The sequence below is a fragment of the Festucalex cinctus genome, chromosome 17, assembly GCF_051991245.1.
Source record: "Festucalex cinctus isolate MCC-2025b chromosome 17, RoL_Fcin_1.0, whole genome shotgun sequence".
Lineage (NCBI taxonomy): Eukaryota > Metazoa > Chordata > Actinopteri > Syngnathiformes > Syngnathidae > Festucalex > Festucalex cinctus.
In genome coordinates, this window is record NC_135427.1 from 4,561,718 (window position 1) to 4,578,886 (window position 17,169).

General features: G+C 39.5%; 1 protein-coding gene across 5 annotated transcripts in view; it reads left to right on the forward strand.

Moving 5' to 3' along the window:
- sdk2b (sidekick cell adhesion molecule 2b) overlaps window positions 1-17,169 on the forward strand; it is a 200,477-nt gene that overhangs the window by 160,180 nt on the left and 23,128 nt on the right. For all 5 annotated transcript variants that reach the window (XM_077502505.1, XM_077502507.1, XM_077502506.1 and 2 more), the window contains exons 5-20: window positions 2,282-2,415; window positions 2,928-3,039; window positions 3,117-3,307; window positions 5,124-5,207; window positions 6,109-6,303; window positions 7,650-7,766; window positions 9,088-9,255; window positions 9,384-9,486; window positions 9,911-10,087; window positions 10,978-11,114; window positions 12,681-12,828; window positions 13,931-14,071; window positions 15,398-15,579; window positions 15,671-15,786; window positions 16,110-16,305; window positions 16,388-16,486. In XM_077502505.1, coding sequence (XP_077358631.1) covers window positions 2,282-2,415; window positions 2,928-3,039; window positions 3,117-3,307; window positions 5,124-5,207; window positions 6,109-6,303; window positions 7,650-7,766; window positions 9,088-9,255; window positions 9,384-9,486; window positions 9,911-10,087; window positions 10,978-11,114; window positions 12,681-12,828; window positions 13,931-14,071; window positions 15,398-15,579; window positions 15,671-15,786; window positions 16,110-16,305; window positions 16,388-16,486 — 2,300 coding nt within the window. The remainder of the gene's footprint in view (window positions 1-2,281; window positions 2,416-2,927; window positions 3,040-3,116; window positions 3,308-5,123; window positions 5,208-6,108; window positions 6,304-7,649; window positions 7,767-9,087; window positions 9,256-9,383; window positions 9,487-9,910; window positions 10,088-10,977; window positions 11,115-12,680; window positions 12,829-13,930; window positions 14,072-15,397; window positions 15,580-15,670; window positions 15,787-16,109; window positions 16,306-16,387; window positions 16,487-17,169) is intronic.

Below are 17,169 nucleotides of genomic sequence, written 5' to 3' on the forward strand. Positions count from 1 at the left end.
CCTCCACGCGGCCGATGTCACCGTAGAATGCTGGGCTGAATCTCCGTCGTCTCCTTGTCACCCCACGGTAGATGTCGCTGTCGGTCGCACGTCCGTAGAATGCTGGGCTGAATCTCCGTCGTCTCCTTGTCACCCCGCTGCTAGCGTCACTGTCGTCCGCACGGCGGGGTTGTCCTCCACGTTCGGTACCGCTATCTGAAGATCTAGACCTCCTTCTGCTTCTCCATTGATTCGATTCTCTACCTACATATATAGATTTTTTTTTAAAAGACTTTTATTTCAAAATCTATAAAATATCCCATTAATATTACCGGTGATGATCGAAGGGGAGGGTCTCCTTCCACGTATATTCTATATTCAATATTCTGTGGCACTTGCAAAATCCGTTAAAATCCAGTAAAACAGCCGTGGGCGAAAGGGGTTGCGAAATGTGAAAATGGCTGGGAAGCGAATGAGTTACGAATGTCAACAGACCGTGTGATTTGTAATTTTCCATTGAGTTTCTTCAAAGTTTTTGGTACGTTTTAAGTCTGATTCAGCCGCTCTATTGATTTTGAGTGTCATCTGACCAGAAGAAAAAGTTAAGTCGATCTAGTTTTTAGCATTCATGATATTCAACTTCTTTTTTTAGCTCTCTTGTCACTAGCAATTTTCAGATGAGCTCCTGCTGAGTTTTCGCGAGGATTTTTGAATGTCAAATTAGAGCCTGTATTGATTGTGATGCCATCTGGCAAGAAGGTGGGAGACAAATGTGGGGGGAGGATTGAGGATACTAGTCAGTCGTCTCATCATGGAACTCACTTTTCAGCGTTTTTGTCATTAGCAATTTTCCGCTCGGTTCTTTTGAGTTTTAGGTATTGTTTTTGAATGTTTAAATTAGGAACCCTATTGATCTTGAGTGTCATATGAGCAGAAGATGGGCGAAAAATCGATGGTGTATTCAAGTCGAAACTTGACCATTCCTAATATTGCTATTTATTTATCACATTTTTCACATGCATTTTGTTTTTAAGAATCACAGATTGTCAGGTGTTGGATCCTTTTACCTCCCCAAGCATCCTTTCATTGCTTATTTTCGCCAAAAGAGTGGCCATTTACAGGAAGCGGGGAAGAGCCACAGATGGCCAATTCAATTCTGTGCTGCATGGTCATGTTTCATAACGCTTATGCCAGGAGCAAGAGGATGTCAATATTTACGCCTTGCTCTGTCCGCACGGACACATTGTTTACGCGCTCTTGATCAATATGGCTAATGTGGCTTGAAGAGTGTAATTACGGCGTTCAAATGTTTAATGCACTCTCTGGCCGCTTGGATGAAAACATTAAATATCATTTAGCTCTACATCAGATGAGTTCATTGTTTTTTAAAGCTGAAATGTCTTTGACCAGTATTTTTAGGCAAAAAAATTGGTTTGGTAGCACCTCCAAAGATTGTTTTTTTCTGTTTTTTTAACATCATCCCTTTTTAATGTTCTTAAGAGAGCACAACATTTTGGAGACAACCCTATTATGACCCACAAAAAAAGGAAGTCTTCCATTTTGGCTATTTTGACGTCAATTTTTGCCAGTTTTAGAGTCCTTCAAAACATACTTTTTGAGATTTTTTTTCTGACAGACAGGTGACAATGAATTGTGAGTCGTTTTAATTTGTACGTATGCTTGTGGGCGGTGCATAATAACAAAATTTGATGACTTGGGATCATTTTGGTCATTTTGTGTAATTGCGTCCACATTTTGGTAAATGGCACTTCATTTATATATCGCTTTTCCACCTTACAAGGCCCTCAAAGCGCTTTACATTTTTGACTACCCATTCACCTACTGATGACACAGCATCAGGAGCAATTGGGGGTTCAGTATATTGCTCAAGGATACTCCGACGTGGTCACAATGCCATGGGATCGAACCCACAACCTGTGGGTTGGGAGACGAGCACCATACCACTGAGCCACGCCGCCCCATTTTAACTATTTATGCGAGAACTGATGGGTTCCACTAAATTGAATTGTCATTTTCATCATTTTGAGTTGCTTTTGTATGACAAAGTTTGATGATTTATCATTAACCAATTTCCAGGTGTGGGTCATGGTAGGGTCATGGGGTCATATGTGACTGTATTTGGGTTGGCTCATAGAGTGATTGTGTTGTATTGATGTTATCAGTTGCTATGCAGTTGCTATGGTCCCGTATTCGTCACTCTTATTTTGTCATATAGGCCTTTAGTCTGTCATATATAACTTGTTGCTTAGCTATTTTTTTTTTATTGTTTCTGTTTTTTTAGTGCCATCACACTTGACAACACGCTAGTCATCCTGTCCACGGTGGCGCCAGACGCCGGCCGCTACTACGTCCAGGCGGTCAACGATAAGAATGGCGAGAACAAAACCAGCCAGCCCATCACCCTCTCGGTGGAGAGTGAGTGGCCACACACACACACACAAAACGGACAACGCAGCATTCAGCCCATTATGCCCTAAAAGTGCGACAGCTCGGGTTTCGCTCCTTCCCCGCGAGGCAGTCTGAGGAAGGCCAGTTTGGAACGGCTGCCAAGTCTCAAACTCTCCCGACAGGAATGCTGGCTCTTGCAGCAGAGCTGACAATTTGCCGCTTCCCAGAAGCCAGCTCATGTCAGGAGGCTGCAGGCGGGATTATTGGGCACAATTGTCTCTCTTTTTTTTCTTTTTTTTTTCTCCCTTTTAATTCCTGCCAAGTGACGGGACTCCCCAGTTTGTGATCCATGGAGGATTCATTCTAGTCAGCGCTTGAGTAGACTTGATGCTTAAATGATTTCTCCCGCCGTTGCGGATTTTTAACGTAGCTTCTTCAAAGTTTTAAGTAATTTTATTTTATTTCTCTCTTGCAAAGTGTGCGATTGACACGCGTTGGAGTCGTGCACAAACAAATCTCCAGCTTGTGTCTGCCTGTAGATGTCGGAGGCCCGGCGGACCCCATCGCACCCACCATCATCATCCCGCCGCGGAACACCAGCGTCGTCACGGGAACGTCGGAGGTCACCATGGAGTGCGTGGCCAACGCCAGGTGAACGCGCTAAAAAGGAGAACCCGGCGCTGTGGAGGGTGACAAAAAGACGACGTTGCGCTTTTGCCACGCCGCAGGCCTCTCATCAAGCTGAGCATCACCTGGCGGAAGAACGGCGTGGCAGTGAGCAGCGGCCTGAGCGACTTCAACCGCCGGCTGACCGTCCTCAGCCCCCTGGTGGCGGACGCCGGCTACTACGAGTGCGAGGCCATGCTTCGCAGCAGCAGCGTGCCGTCCGTCAGCGCCGGAGCGTACCTGCACGTGCTCGGTGAGCACACTTAATGGCAACAGCATTTTGTTTTGGAATACCGTCTGGCTCAACGGAGTTGAAATCAAAAATGATGTTAGTCAGCATAATTGCCGAATACTTATACTACTACTAATAATAATACCAAGTACTAACGGTATTCGTACCACTAGTACTTTTGATAAATAAAGACAATTTTAAAGAGACTTATATATCCAAATATAGCATTTTCCTTCAAATTACAAGAAATTAATGATAATTATCTATTCTTCTACTTTATAGTTCCTGACAGCCACAAGATATCGGCCGCCGTCCGGAATACCGAAACCTTGAAATAAGGCCGTAATCAGTACTTGCTCATCCCTTATAATGATGATGATGATGATGATGATGATAATTAGAGCTAGACCAATTATCGGCGCTGTTATTCAGCATTTTGATGTAAATTGACATCGGCCACTTTGAAGAATCATACGGCCAATAATAAATCCATTTTAAAAAAAAAGTGTTCAGGGGAAAAAAAAAAACTTCCATGACCTAATTATTTAAATTTTCAGAGGCCGCAGACCCCGGGAACTTTTTGCACCTTCTGTTTTTTGTTTGAAATTAAAACCAAGATAAGTTAAATTTTAATACTTCAGATATTTTGAAATGTTAATAAACTTTTACTGTAGGAAAAAATCAGGAGCTATTTACTTCAGTTTAACTTTTGAACACATGCTACTGCCACTGGAATATCCCTGAACTTTTTGTTAGATTTTTAAAACAAAAATGTCTGTTGACTAAGATTTTTATTTATTTTATTTTTTTATTGTTTTTACTCCAATATTTTACAAACCATAAAAGTTGTTCAATAAGTATATTCTTAAAAATTCAAAAAATTTAAGAACTAGAGTTTGTATTTTTTTTTTTTTTTTTTTTAGATTTTGATGCCAATATTTTTTATTTTAGTGAAAAGGAATATCGGCTCCAAATATTGGTTATCGTATCCTTGGCTACTCATAATCAGTATTGGCCCTGAAAAAAATTATTTCGGTCTATGGCTAATAGTAATTCCCGATATTATTGTTTTCATTTTGAATCCCATTAGCTGTCGAAATCAATAAGCTCGAATGCAACAGCAAGATCAATCACGTATTCATTTTCAATGTTACCTTTGAATCGGTACAAATGTAGTTGAAATCAAAACGTTCAAGGTAATCGTAGTTTCCGACCAAACTTCTTCCAACTGTTGGAGATGATTGTCCTTTGTCAAAGCTCCAATGCCAAACCCGTATTGCGGCTCTGTAGACCAAAAGCTTGACTCGCCAGGGGTCAAACTTCAATATTTCACCTTTTTTTTCTTTTTTTGCTATCCGTTGCCATTTTCCAGCCAACCATCCCCCTGCTGCTAATCAGTGTCGCGGTTCTGTAGCCAGTCCAAAAGTCTGACAAAAGGTGTCGCCTGTGAAGCCGCCATTAAGCCGGCTGCCCCCGGCGAAAGCATTTGAATGCCCGAGTCGCTTTTGAACGCTTTGATGGCGTCAAGGTTGCGATGGCATTCAAAGAGCAAGGTGCGCTTAACTTTTTTCCTTTGAATGCCGCCTGCCGACGCCGGCCTCCCCTGCTGCCCGTTTGAAGGTTACGGCCAAAAAAAGCGAAGCGGAATACCAAACGTCTCTCCGTCGTCGTCTTATTTCTTTGTTTTTGCCAACCCCCCGGGGCCACGTCCTTTTTTTTTTTTACTTGCCCTTCCAATTAAATCTGTCAGTTCTCGTTTGAAACTTTTTGGATTGCTGCGACGGGATTTCGGATTACATCACCGTGGCGTTTCTTCCATTCCGCTGTCTTCTCCCAGAGCCGCCGCAGTTCATCAAAGAGCCGGAGAAGCACATCACCGCCGAGATGGAGAAGGTGGTGGACATTCCCTGTCAAGCGCGAGGTGAGCACACATTTTTTTTCTGTTTTCTATCCACTGACAGGTTTGCAAAATTCAGATCATTTTCAATGTTATTCTTTATTATAAATGGAAGCAAATTAGGAATGTACAAAATTGAAGGTTGGCTCTTTTCCTTTTTAATAATTATTTTTATTATTTGAAACCTCCTTATGCTAAACGACAATCCATTTTCAGAATTTCCCCGCTATTTTTGACTGTGTGCCGCCATTTTGAAATTTTCAAAAATGGTGAAATTTCAGTGAAATGAACAGCACTGCTTATTGTATTGTATTATAATTGTACCTTTGGTATTTCTGGGTATTTATTTAGACCAAACGGATGTTTTGGTGCTGTTATTCATATTAAAAACTGTCACTGAATTTTCTCACCTACTGTCGAAATTCAAAATGGCGACACAGAATCAATATTGGCAGGAAAATTCAATTACCGTCATTCTCTAAAGATAATAAATAATATAATAATAAATTTAAAAAATAATAATAATAATTTCACAATTTTTTTGAAAATTTCAAGATGGCGGCACATTATCAAAAATGGTGGGAAAATTATGAAAATGTTTTGTTTTGGGTTTTTTTTGGGTTTTTTTTAATTGAATTGAAATAACAAATGGTCTTATTAGATATTCCAAAACTTTTCGCCAAAATGAGGCGAGCTACTATACAACAACTACTTTACCTTGCTAAATGAAATGGCATTTCTTTAATGTTGTCTCATAAATAGATGTAATATTTACAAAAATGTGTGCACAGTACTCACCTTTGTCACATACTGTATTTATACTTGAATATGCTACATTTCCGTAATTCCTATGGAAATGTACGAGAAACGCTGAAATTTACAGGAAATTTACCTCCCTGCTACATCTCCCTAACCACCCCCGCAGGTGTGCCGCAGCCAGACATCGTGTGGTACAAGGACGCCACGCCCATCGACCCGGTGAAAACTCCGCGGTACCGGGTGCTGACGGGCGGCAGCCTGCAGGTCAACGGCCTCCTGCCCGACGACACCGGCATGTTCCAGTGCTTCGCCAGGAACGCGGCGGGCGAGGTCCAGACCAACACGTACCTCGCCGTCACCAGTGAGTTCTCCGAAGTTATCAAACATTGGATTGTGCGTCTCGGGTCCAACAATCTTCACCAGCACATATTTCTTGAATTGACCTTTCTGATCTAAGTTGAAAGGTCAGAAGCCAGTGGTGTCCAAATGTTATATTTTCAGGACCAAATTTACAAAAAGGGAAGGATGCAAGGATGGCTTTGATTTATTTTTGTACTTTATTAACTCATTCACTCGCCGCCATTTTCACAGATGCAATCCCGTTCGCTCCCGGCTGTTTTACTGGATTTTGACTGATTTTGCAAGGCCCACAGAATATTGTTCTATTGCTAAAAAAGCATGGAACCTATCAAAAGAAAGATTAAAGTCTCTTCCTTCATCAGGAAAAAAAAATGTATGTTTCTATCTGTTTCCGTTTTGCAGCAATTAGCATTAGAAGAGAGCTAAGTTTCATCAGTTTCCACAAATCTATTTAAAATTGTAATTCAGCTTTTTTCTAAATGGCTCTGGTTGATCTCCTTTTCTCTGCTGCCACGTTTCTGCAACCGTTCTTTGCAGTTGAGAGGCTGCATCAAAACCTTCTGTATGCTCTAGCATAAAAAAAAATGTATAAATACGTCTTTGGGACACTTAAAACATTACAAAAAGAACGTATTTACACATTATTGGGAGCAAATGAGTTAACTATCCGTGTGTCATTTGTTGTTGTGTGTCATATGTCAAGATTGGTATATGCCGTGGGCCGCTGAAAAATGGGTGATGGGCCGCAAAAGGTCCCCGGGCCGTAGTCTGGATAAGAAAAGGCAATATTAGAGTAAACAAGCCAAATTAAACTTTTTTTTTTTCTTTTTTACTAATTAGATGAAATTAAAGCAAGTGTACGGAAACAATTTTTGTTCATGTTTCTTGTCACTTGTCACGCAAGTTTGATTTCATTTTGGTCAAATTTGCTCCTGGCAAAGTTAATCAAAACACGACGATGAGGAAATGATACCTTGAGTGACATCGCCTCGAAGCATTCCGAGCAAATTCTATGATCCTTAAAAGCACTGAGGTGAATATTTACTTCTTTTTAGATGTTCTATGATTTTCTATTCCACTTTTCAATTCACCTATTTATTTGGTATTTGCGCTTGTTGATTGTCTCTCCGCTTTCACGCTGAAGTAAATTACTTGCAGACATACCGTACAGTATTGGCATTGAGGTGAAGGATATGTCATAAGAAGAATGAATGACACTCGAGTGCAGACTCGAAATCAAGAGGCAGGTGCTTACGGTAGACTGAGTGGGATTACTTCCTCGCCTCTTACTCAACTTCTCTGTTGCCGTGTTTTTACGTATTCCTTGTGTGTGTGCACCCAACACAGGCATCGCACCCAACATCACAGCCGGCCCCTCGGACAGCACCGTGATTGATGGGATGTCCATCATCCTGCACTGCGAGACTTCCGGCGCTCCGAGACCAGCTATCACCTGGCAGAAAGGTTTGCGTTGCGCTGCACACCTCGGGATTAGAACGTATGTTATCTATTACGCACGGGAGGATAGTTTGTGGCGGCTTACTGGCTAAAGCCGGCTTGGATCCTAAGGTTTATCCTGCACCGGGCTTTTCTTGTTTTGCATCACAATGAGGGAAACATTGTCCCGGTTTCTCCTCGTGATCCACTTGGAGTGCCTGTTCCGCTCAAGCGTTACGTTTCACCACGGCAGCCTGTTCAGGCAGCCAACTCGTCGGGCCTGCTGTATTCGATACTGTGATTTATTTCGTTTTGTCGTTGTCACTGCTGAGGTAGCCAAACCGTCGGGCCTGAATTCGAAAATAAAATTAGGCAATGTGCTGCCTTGTCTTCAAAATAACTAAGCTATGTATGGCATTGTGGTATTCATGACAAACGTTGCTTTTTTTTGGTAACACCAAACTATAATTTTGGGTCTATGAAAGCATTTTGAGGCGGACAGCTCAATGGGCCTGCCTGAGTTAGTAAATAGTATCATAAGATGAAGACAATATACACTGAAATTTCGTCAAAGCTTATTTATAGCCAACTTTATATTTATATTTTCTGTGGCAGCCTGTAGAGGCAGCCAATTAGTCGGGCCTGAATTTGTATTAACTATTATGAGCGTTAAAGCATCTGTTTTGTAGATATATACAATGTTGTGATATTTGCAGAAAACATTGCTATTTTTTAAGCACTAAACTATAATTTTGCTTCTATGGCAGCCTGTTGAGGCAGCCAACGAGTCTGGCCTGAAAGACTTCAATATATTATGCGATTACTAACAAAATGTTTGTGCTATACCTGTGTACTGTATTGCAACAACAAACTTTTTTCCCAAAACCAAACCATACAATTTTGGGTCTCTGGCAGCAAGTTTAGGAAGCGAAGTAGTCAGGCCTTAATTAGTATAATTTATCATGAGATTCGCCAATGATTCTCTGGAATTGCCTGAAAGCACTTCCAGGATTCTTTTAGGAGCATTTGGCAGTCTGTTTAGGCAGCTAACAAATCGGGCCTGAAATCTACAGTATTGTGCAATCACTTACAAAGTCCCCATTTTGTAGCTGTATTGTGATCATTTTATTTAGTTGTTTTGCTTTGTTTTTTCTTGGGAAGACGCTTGACAAGTCATGACAGCCGAATAGTCGGGTCTGAATTACTCAAATCAATTTGTACCACAGTTATTTCAAGAAATTGATTCCACAACATAAAGTTGCACATTGAAATATGTAGCTGGCTTAACTTTGGCGCGTTTGACCAACTTGACAAACTCTTGACGCCCTCGTTGCCTCATACCCATCAGGCGAGCGTGTCCTGGCGAGCGGTTCAGTGCAGCTGCCCCGCTTCACCCTGCTGGAGTCGGGCAGCCTGCTCATCTCGCCCTCGCACATCTCCGACGCCGGCACGTACACCTGCATGGCCAGCAACTCCCGTGGCATCGACGAGGCGTCCGCCGACCTCGTGGTCTGGGGTAAGTAGGAGAGAGCGTTATTGCCTCTCCTCCTTCCGGAACATTCCTTTTTTTTTTTTTTTTTTTTTTTTTTTCTTTTTTTTTTTCTTCCGGAACATTCCGTCATCTCTCCTCCGCCGCCTCCTCAGCCCGAACCCGGATCACGACGCCCCCGCAGGAGCAGAGCATCATCAAAGGCACCAAGGCTGCGCTGACCTGCGGTGTCACGCACGATCCCAGCGTGAATGTCAGGTAAGCTGACGCATTCAAACGGCTTTATTCAGTCGGTGACCTTCTGGGGCGGATGCTATAAAACTCTCTGGAATAAAGTAACTCCGCAGTTCAGCGCTGAATAAAAGTGAACAAACTTTAAGACCCGTGCTGTTTGCTGCATCGTCTTCTTTGCAACGCGCTATGCAAACTAATTATCATTCCAAGGATGCTCTCTGTAATGACAGAAATAACATAAGCTATAAAATTGAATCTGTCTGTTTACATGTTTTCCAAAGAGAAATTGCTGCATACTTTTTGAAATTGTAAAATGTTACATTATTAATTATCTTGAAAAAATAAAAAATAAATCCCCTTTCGGGTAATAACTAGCAAGAATCTGAAGAAACTTAAGAGGTGCAACTGTTAGTGGATAAATATTCAATTTTCACATGAATCCACACAGACACGTGTGGGAGAAAGACGGCGTGGCCATCAACGTGCACGCAATCCCGCGCATGCAGCAGGACGCCGACGGCACCCTGCACATCTCGCAGACGTGGTCGGGCGACATCGGCACCTACACCTGCCGCGTCACCTCGGTGGGCGGCAACGACTCCCGCAGCGCCCACGTACGCGTCAGGTGGGCCTACACGCGCGCGCACACATGAAGGGATTCTCATGATCCACTTTTGAGAACTCTTCCTCACACCTGTGACATATTTCCTCTCTGTCCTCTTCCTCAACCGACACCAAGGCTAAAATGGAAATACTTCGCTTGCTCGCATCAATATGTTGCTAACACATGCTCCTTATGTGCATGCGCATGCATGAGAAATTACTTGTCTTTTTAGAATGTATTTTTTCATTATTTAAAAACATTTTTAATCTTTAAAAAAGCAAAGTTGCAAGAATGGTGCAGTAAAATATTTTGAAACTAATATTTTATTAAAAAAAAAACTAGGGTCATACATGTATCAAACATTCTATATTTGTATACATATATTTTTTAGATAAATTTTCTTACTTTTTATTAGTCATGTTCATATATTCTCTGATTTATTAGTGTTTTTATTAATAATCCTCCACAATTTAGTGATGTAAAAAATTACACTAAAAAGTCCCTATAATATAAAGTGCCTGATAAATTTTGTAAGTCATTTGTCATGATTTTTAGAAAATAAAAGTGCCTTAAGATGCTGTAATATACTTTTTTTCACTCATATTAAAAAAAAAAAAAAAAAAAAAAAAACTCAAGTGGCAACATGCATAGTATAATTACTTGTTTAATATTATGTATCATGTGATTAAAAAAAAAATAGAATCAAGATAAATGTAAAAATATTAACAATAAAATGTTTCATAAGAAAAATCCTAAATCTAATAAGCCAAACTTTGACAAATTCATGGAATGTATTCAAACTTATACTTGTATCATTAGATTAAATTACCATTTGTTGCATTGCTATTATTTTTTTTCCCCTTGACCCCAATGTAGTTATCAATAATTGGCGTCCATGTTGTTCCCCGCAGGCAGCTGCCTCACGCGCCCGAAAACCCCACAGCTGTTCTGAGCGTGTCGGAGCGGCGCGCCATCGACCTGACCTGGGCCAAGGCCTTTGACGGCAACAGCCCGCTCATGCGCTACATCCTGGAGGTGTCTGAGAACAGTACGTTGTCCTTGCCCTGTTTTGCAGGGTGCGCCACAGGGAAACAAAGATGGGCAGCCAGGCTCAAGCTTTTCAAAGCCACTTGAATGCGAAACTTGTTGCAGTGAATGCAGATAGAATTTTAGGAATCCCCTTATGTGCACTTTTGGATTTCAAGCTGGCGCGCTTCTGTGTCGTCACCCCCGTTAGCCTGTTAGCGCGCTAGCGCCCCGCCAGGAAGTTGAAAAAGAATTTAAGATCAATGCCGGTCATTAAGGGCGTCCATCACTTTGCGTTTTCGGTGGGGGAGCAAAGTGGCGTGACACAAAAGCGACATTGTTGCGTGAGAGCTGTTGAATATTCTCGCTGATGTGAACGCAGCGGGCCCACCGTCAGCACGCTAACATGCTAAGAGGCGTGAGGCATGTCGTCATACACGTAACTTTAGAAAGAATGAAAGGATTCTTAAAAAATATATTTTGTTTTAGTCTCATAAGGCTAGTTTTGGTCTTGACATTTATGACTTTACTCTGGTAAAAGTAACATTTTTGGCTTTAAACCTACATTATTCTTTAACATTTTAACTGTAACTCTCAAAAGAATCCATCTTTATTCTTATAAGTGATTATAGCGGTTAACTTTTTCCTAAAGAAATATGTATTTTTCTCATAAGATTATAACTTTTTTCAAAAATCCTACACAGTATATTACTTTAGTCTTGTAACAGTATTCATTTATTTTAATTCATTTATTTAAAAAATATATGTATATATATATATATATATATATATATATATATATATATATATATATATGCTTGTATTTTTTTCTCAAGATCAATTTTATTGTCATAACATTTTTTTTTCTCAAATGGCATTGCTGTCTGAAAATGTCTTATTTTTCTCATAGATTCTGACTTTATGAAACTTTAAAAATCCTTATATTTATATAAATAAATATGCAAAGTAAAACTATATTTTTAGATTTTAGGATTTTTTTTATTTAAAAACAAAGGACTGAAGATTATTACAGATAAGATTATGAAATTTATTCAAAAACATGAAACTTTATTAAAATATTTTTTATAAAATGTTGCTCGAGTTTTCTAGAAAAACTAATGTAATGCTTGTGATGGGGCTCCGCTTTTCTCCTACATTTGGACTTTTTTCTAAAATAAATAAATAAAATATTACTTTATCATACATCATATTTTCCTGAAGAAGAAAAAAAACGACTTTACTTTATTCAGTTATGATTTTATTTTTTATTTTTCCTTTTAAACTCAGTCTTTGTTCCCACAAGATTGACTTTTTTTTTTCTTGAAAAGTATGACTTCTGTTTTGTAAGATTGTTTGTTTTTAATAAATATAACTTTATTCTTATTGGATTACAACTTTTTTTTCTAAACAAAAATAATGTTTTTATTTTTTATATTTTATTTTTGCCTAGAAAAATCAAAATTTATTTTTGTTAAAAGTTGTATAATTTTTTTATGATCAGATCATTATTTTATTTTAATTAAACAAAGAGAAATCCCATAGGACAAAAAATAACCAAAAGTTGATGATGTGCCGTGGAAATTTGCAGACGCTCCCTGGGCCGTCCTGCTGGCCAGCATCGAACCCGAGTCGTCCGCGGTGACGGTCAACGGCCTGATCCCGGCGCGTTCCTACCAGTTCCGCCTTTGCGCCGTCAACGACGTGGGCAAGGGCCAGTTCAGCAAGGAGACGGAGCGGTGAGCTGCCATCCCATAATGCAACACTCAGCGGACATTTGTGGTCATAAAGGTTGACTGACGGCGGACGTTTTTTTCAGTTGAAAACTTGCGGGTAAATAGTGAAGCCTGTTTCCATGGCAACCGCTTTGACTGATCCTTTCAGTCAAGAGTCAGCGAGGAGGGATGGGAGCCTGCAAGCCCGACAGAGTGCGCGCGCGCACACACGCAAACAAACAAAACACGTTGTCACTTGTAAACACGCCGCAGTGAGCCTTCCATGCAGTGTGTCGCCTACGGGGAAAAAAAGATTGAGTCTGATGTACTTGTCATCCAATACACGACGACATGAACGTTTCATTTGCAATGTATACAGTAGACTTTTCAAATCATAAAAATGCAAATGATAAAAAAGCCTGCTCGTTATTTTCACTTCCAATTAAAAAAAATGTGACAAATTTGAAGTAAAATGTATGTAATCGTTACTTTGAATGACAGAATAATACATTTGCAATACTGTAGTCTTTTATTTTTTTATTTTTTTTAGAAGTGAAGTTAAACCAAAATGCGAGAATGTGGTTGCACAAGTCTGCACACCATTTTGTAACTGGCTGTGTTCAGAATTAACCAGTTGCTTTAAGATGGAATCCAAGGGCAGCAGATGCAATGAAAACTGCGGAGACCCCAGAATTGAACCCTGTGGAACACCATAAGTTCCGTTCTACGTGTGAATTCGTGTTGCATGAATTGTGTCGTTCGACAACTTTTTTTTTTTTTTTTTTTGCTAGATTTCGTGACTATGAGGGGATTACAGTCCCATCGCAACAGCCGCAAGTCAACTAGTGAGTGCACCAAATTCCCTGCAGAACAGATTGGCCAAGCAATCTGCAATCATTTTGAAGAGAGTCAACAGGATTTATTTTTTTTTTTGTACCAGGGTAGTAATTGGTGGGAGTCGGGTGCCTTGCTTAATGACACCTCAACCACAAGTGTCTATACCAGATTTGCGGATGTATACCTGGCGCCATGTTGTCACGTGGCCACCTTCCCTTGAACCACTCATCCGTCACTTCCCCATAAACTTGGAATGAACTTTAATTTGCATGTTTGGCCCGTGTTGTAGCGTGTCGCTGCCAGAGGAGCCTCCCAGCGCTCCTCCTCAGAACGTCATCGCCAGCGGTCGCACCAACCAGTCCATCATGATCCAGTGGCAGCCGCCGCCCGAGAGCCACCAGAACGGCATCCTGCGGGGATACACAGTACGGTAAGACCAACCCTTGGAGGCTTTTTTATTTACTGCTCAATTTCTTTTGTCTGGCAAGCGGCTGTTTTGGGGATTTTTGTCGCTTCACAGCTAAACAAAAGAAAATTATGACTGGAAAAAGTGTTGTTTTTCCTGACAAAAATAATAATAAATGCATATTTAATGTTGAAAACAAATCTCAAAAATATGACTTAACTCTAGTGAATGTGTTCTATAAAAGATATGTTTTTAAAAAAAGATACAAATGTAATTTTATTCTTTGTTTTTCTTAATTTTTCTTGGGGGAATAAACATGATACTGTCAAAAAACTGTTATTACGCTCTCTTTTAAAAAAAAGAAATATATATATATATATATATATATATATATATATATATATATATATATACATACAGGGTGGACCCCATCTACTGCCCAAAGCCAGCTGAGATAGGCTCCAGCACCCCCCGCGACCCTTGTGGGGAATAAGCGGTCAAGAAAATGGATGGATTGGATATATTTAGATTTATTTTATTTTACTTTTTGGTTTGGTTTGTTTTGGTTTGGTTTGGTTTTTTCTTGGAGGCTGGTACCCAACCACCGTTTTTCATGGGGAATGCTTATGGTTTATTGTTGCTTATTCATAACAAAAAAAAAACATTCATTAAAAAAAATAAATAAATTATATTTTAAAAAATGTTTTTCACCTAAGTCATGACATTTTTTACTCAAAAGTATAACTATCATGTTCTTATATCATTACTATTTTTATCTAAAAAAAAAAAAAAAACTTTTTATGAATTTTATGAAAAATGTAACTTACAATAAAATATAATTGAAAAATACAATTTTAATCTCAATAAGTCTCTCAAAAGTATGACTGTATTCATAAATTGTACTAAATTGTTGTTTAGAAAAACATACCGCTTTACTTGTTTGATTGCAATAAGAATTTGTTGTCAAAAAATGTTTTTAGTTGTAAATATTAAATTAAATATATTTATTTTTATACAAGATTATGACTTTTATCTTTCAAATGTATAGTCATAAAAAATACATTTTATCGATATGTCATCCTTTTCAATGCACCCGACAGGGGGCACCACGTGTCACATGCATGTTTTCTTATTTTTCTTTTTTTTCTTTTTCTTTTACATTTTTATATCGGATGTCCTGAAGGAAGTCACCCATTTTTTTTCTGGGAGGGTTAATTCTTCTAGTAATGATAACCACTAACAAACAAGTACCGGTATGTGTTTTATTTTGTTGGTGCTTTGTCTCCCCCTAGCAGGGAGTCACTTGTACTGCACGGTGTCACACTAATGGCATGAGTATATTTCTTTCAGGTACCGTCTGACGGGGCTGCCGGTGGACTACCAGATCAAGAACATCTCCAGCCCGGACATGACCACGCTGCTCCTGGAGGACCTCATCATTTGGACCAACTATGAAATCGAGGTGGCCGCCTACAACGGGGCGGGCCTGGGCGCCTTCAGCCACAAGGTCACAGAGTGGACCCTGCAGGGAGGTAATTACGGCCCGCTTTCTAGCTATCCACCTAGATAGCTATCTATCTATCGAAGTTGATCCATTTTTTATTTTCTCCTGTCCTGCCCCAGTGCCGACCATCGCCCCGGGCAACGTGCAGGCCGAGGCCGTCAACTCCACGGCGATCCGCTTCACGTGGACCGCCCCCAACCCGCAGTTCATCAATGGCATCAACCAAGGCTACAAGGTCAGCGGGTGCACTGATTGTTAGGCTTTCATACTAAAAAAAAAAATGTATGCGGATGCTAAGAAACGAGCTTTTGCTGAGGTGGACACATTCATACTAAAAACATTTTTATGAATGCTGAAGATCAAGCATCTCATTTTGGGAAAAAAAAGTACCGTCTTTTCCGCACTGTAAGGCGCACTGTACTTTAATTTATTTTATTCAATCTCCGGTGTAATAACCTTATGTATTGATTGATTGAATTTTTATTTTATTTTTCTTCTTCTTATTATTATCAATTCAATATCTGGTGTAATAACCTTATTTATTGATTGATTCCCCAGCTGCTGGCGTGGGAGCCCGGCAAGGAACGAGAGGTGACGACGGTGACGGCACGGCCTAACTTCCAGGACGGCGTGCACGTGGGCTACGTGACGGGCCTGAAGAAGTTCAGCAACTACTACACCTCGGCTCTGTGCTTCACCACTCCGGGCGACGGACCCCGCAGCCCGCCCAAACTTGTGATGACGCACGAGGACAGTAAGTGGGCGGCGAACGTCCCCTTCTTCTGAGGGTTCCACTTTGTTTGACTTATTTTTTTTTTTTTTTTTACCGCGTTTAGCGCCGGGCGCTGTTGGCCACCTGAGCTTCACCGAGATTCTCGACACGTCGCTCAAAGTCAGCTGGAGCGAACCCAGCGAGAAGAACGGCATTCTCACAGGTGTGTGTGCGTGTTATATTGTACATTAAACATCAAAAATACATAAATACAGCAATGAATGTTATTTTTGCATAAAACCAATAATCTCTTATCTGATTTTATGTTTTGTGCATTTATTACTCATATTTCTTGCATATTTTATTATTTATTTAGTATGTTTTCTTATTTTTATTCTTTCTTACACTTTAAAATTATTTAAAACATTTTAAAACGACATTCTCACAGGTGTGTGCAGTTCATATTGTACACTAAACTTGTTAAACTTGCATAACACCAATCTCTTTTATATTATTTTATGTTGGGGTTTTTTAAAGCATTTTTGCGGATATTTCTTGCATAAATATATTTTAATATTTATTTAGTACGTTTTCTTATTTTTATTCTTTCGTATACTTTAAAATTATATATTAAACAACAAAAATACATAAACACAATAAATACAGCAATGAATATTATTCTCGCATAAAATCAATAATCTCTCTTATATGATTTTATTATTATTATATATTATTATTATTTAAAAGAAATTACATTTTTTTTATGAAAATTTCTTTCATGAATATATTTTAATATTTATTGAGTATTTTTTCTTATTTGTTTTCTTTCTTATACTTTAAAATTATTATAAAATATTTTTGAAATACTTTTTTTTTTTTTTTGTTTAACTAATATCCTACTGTGTA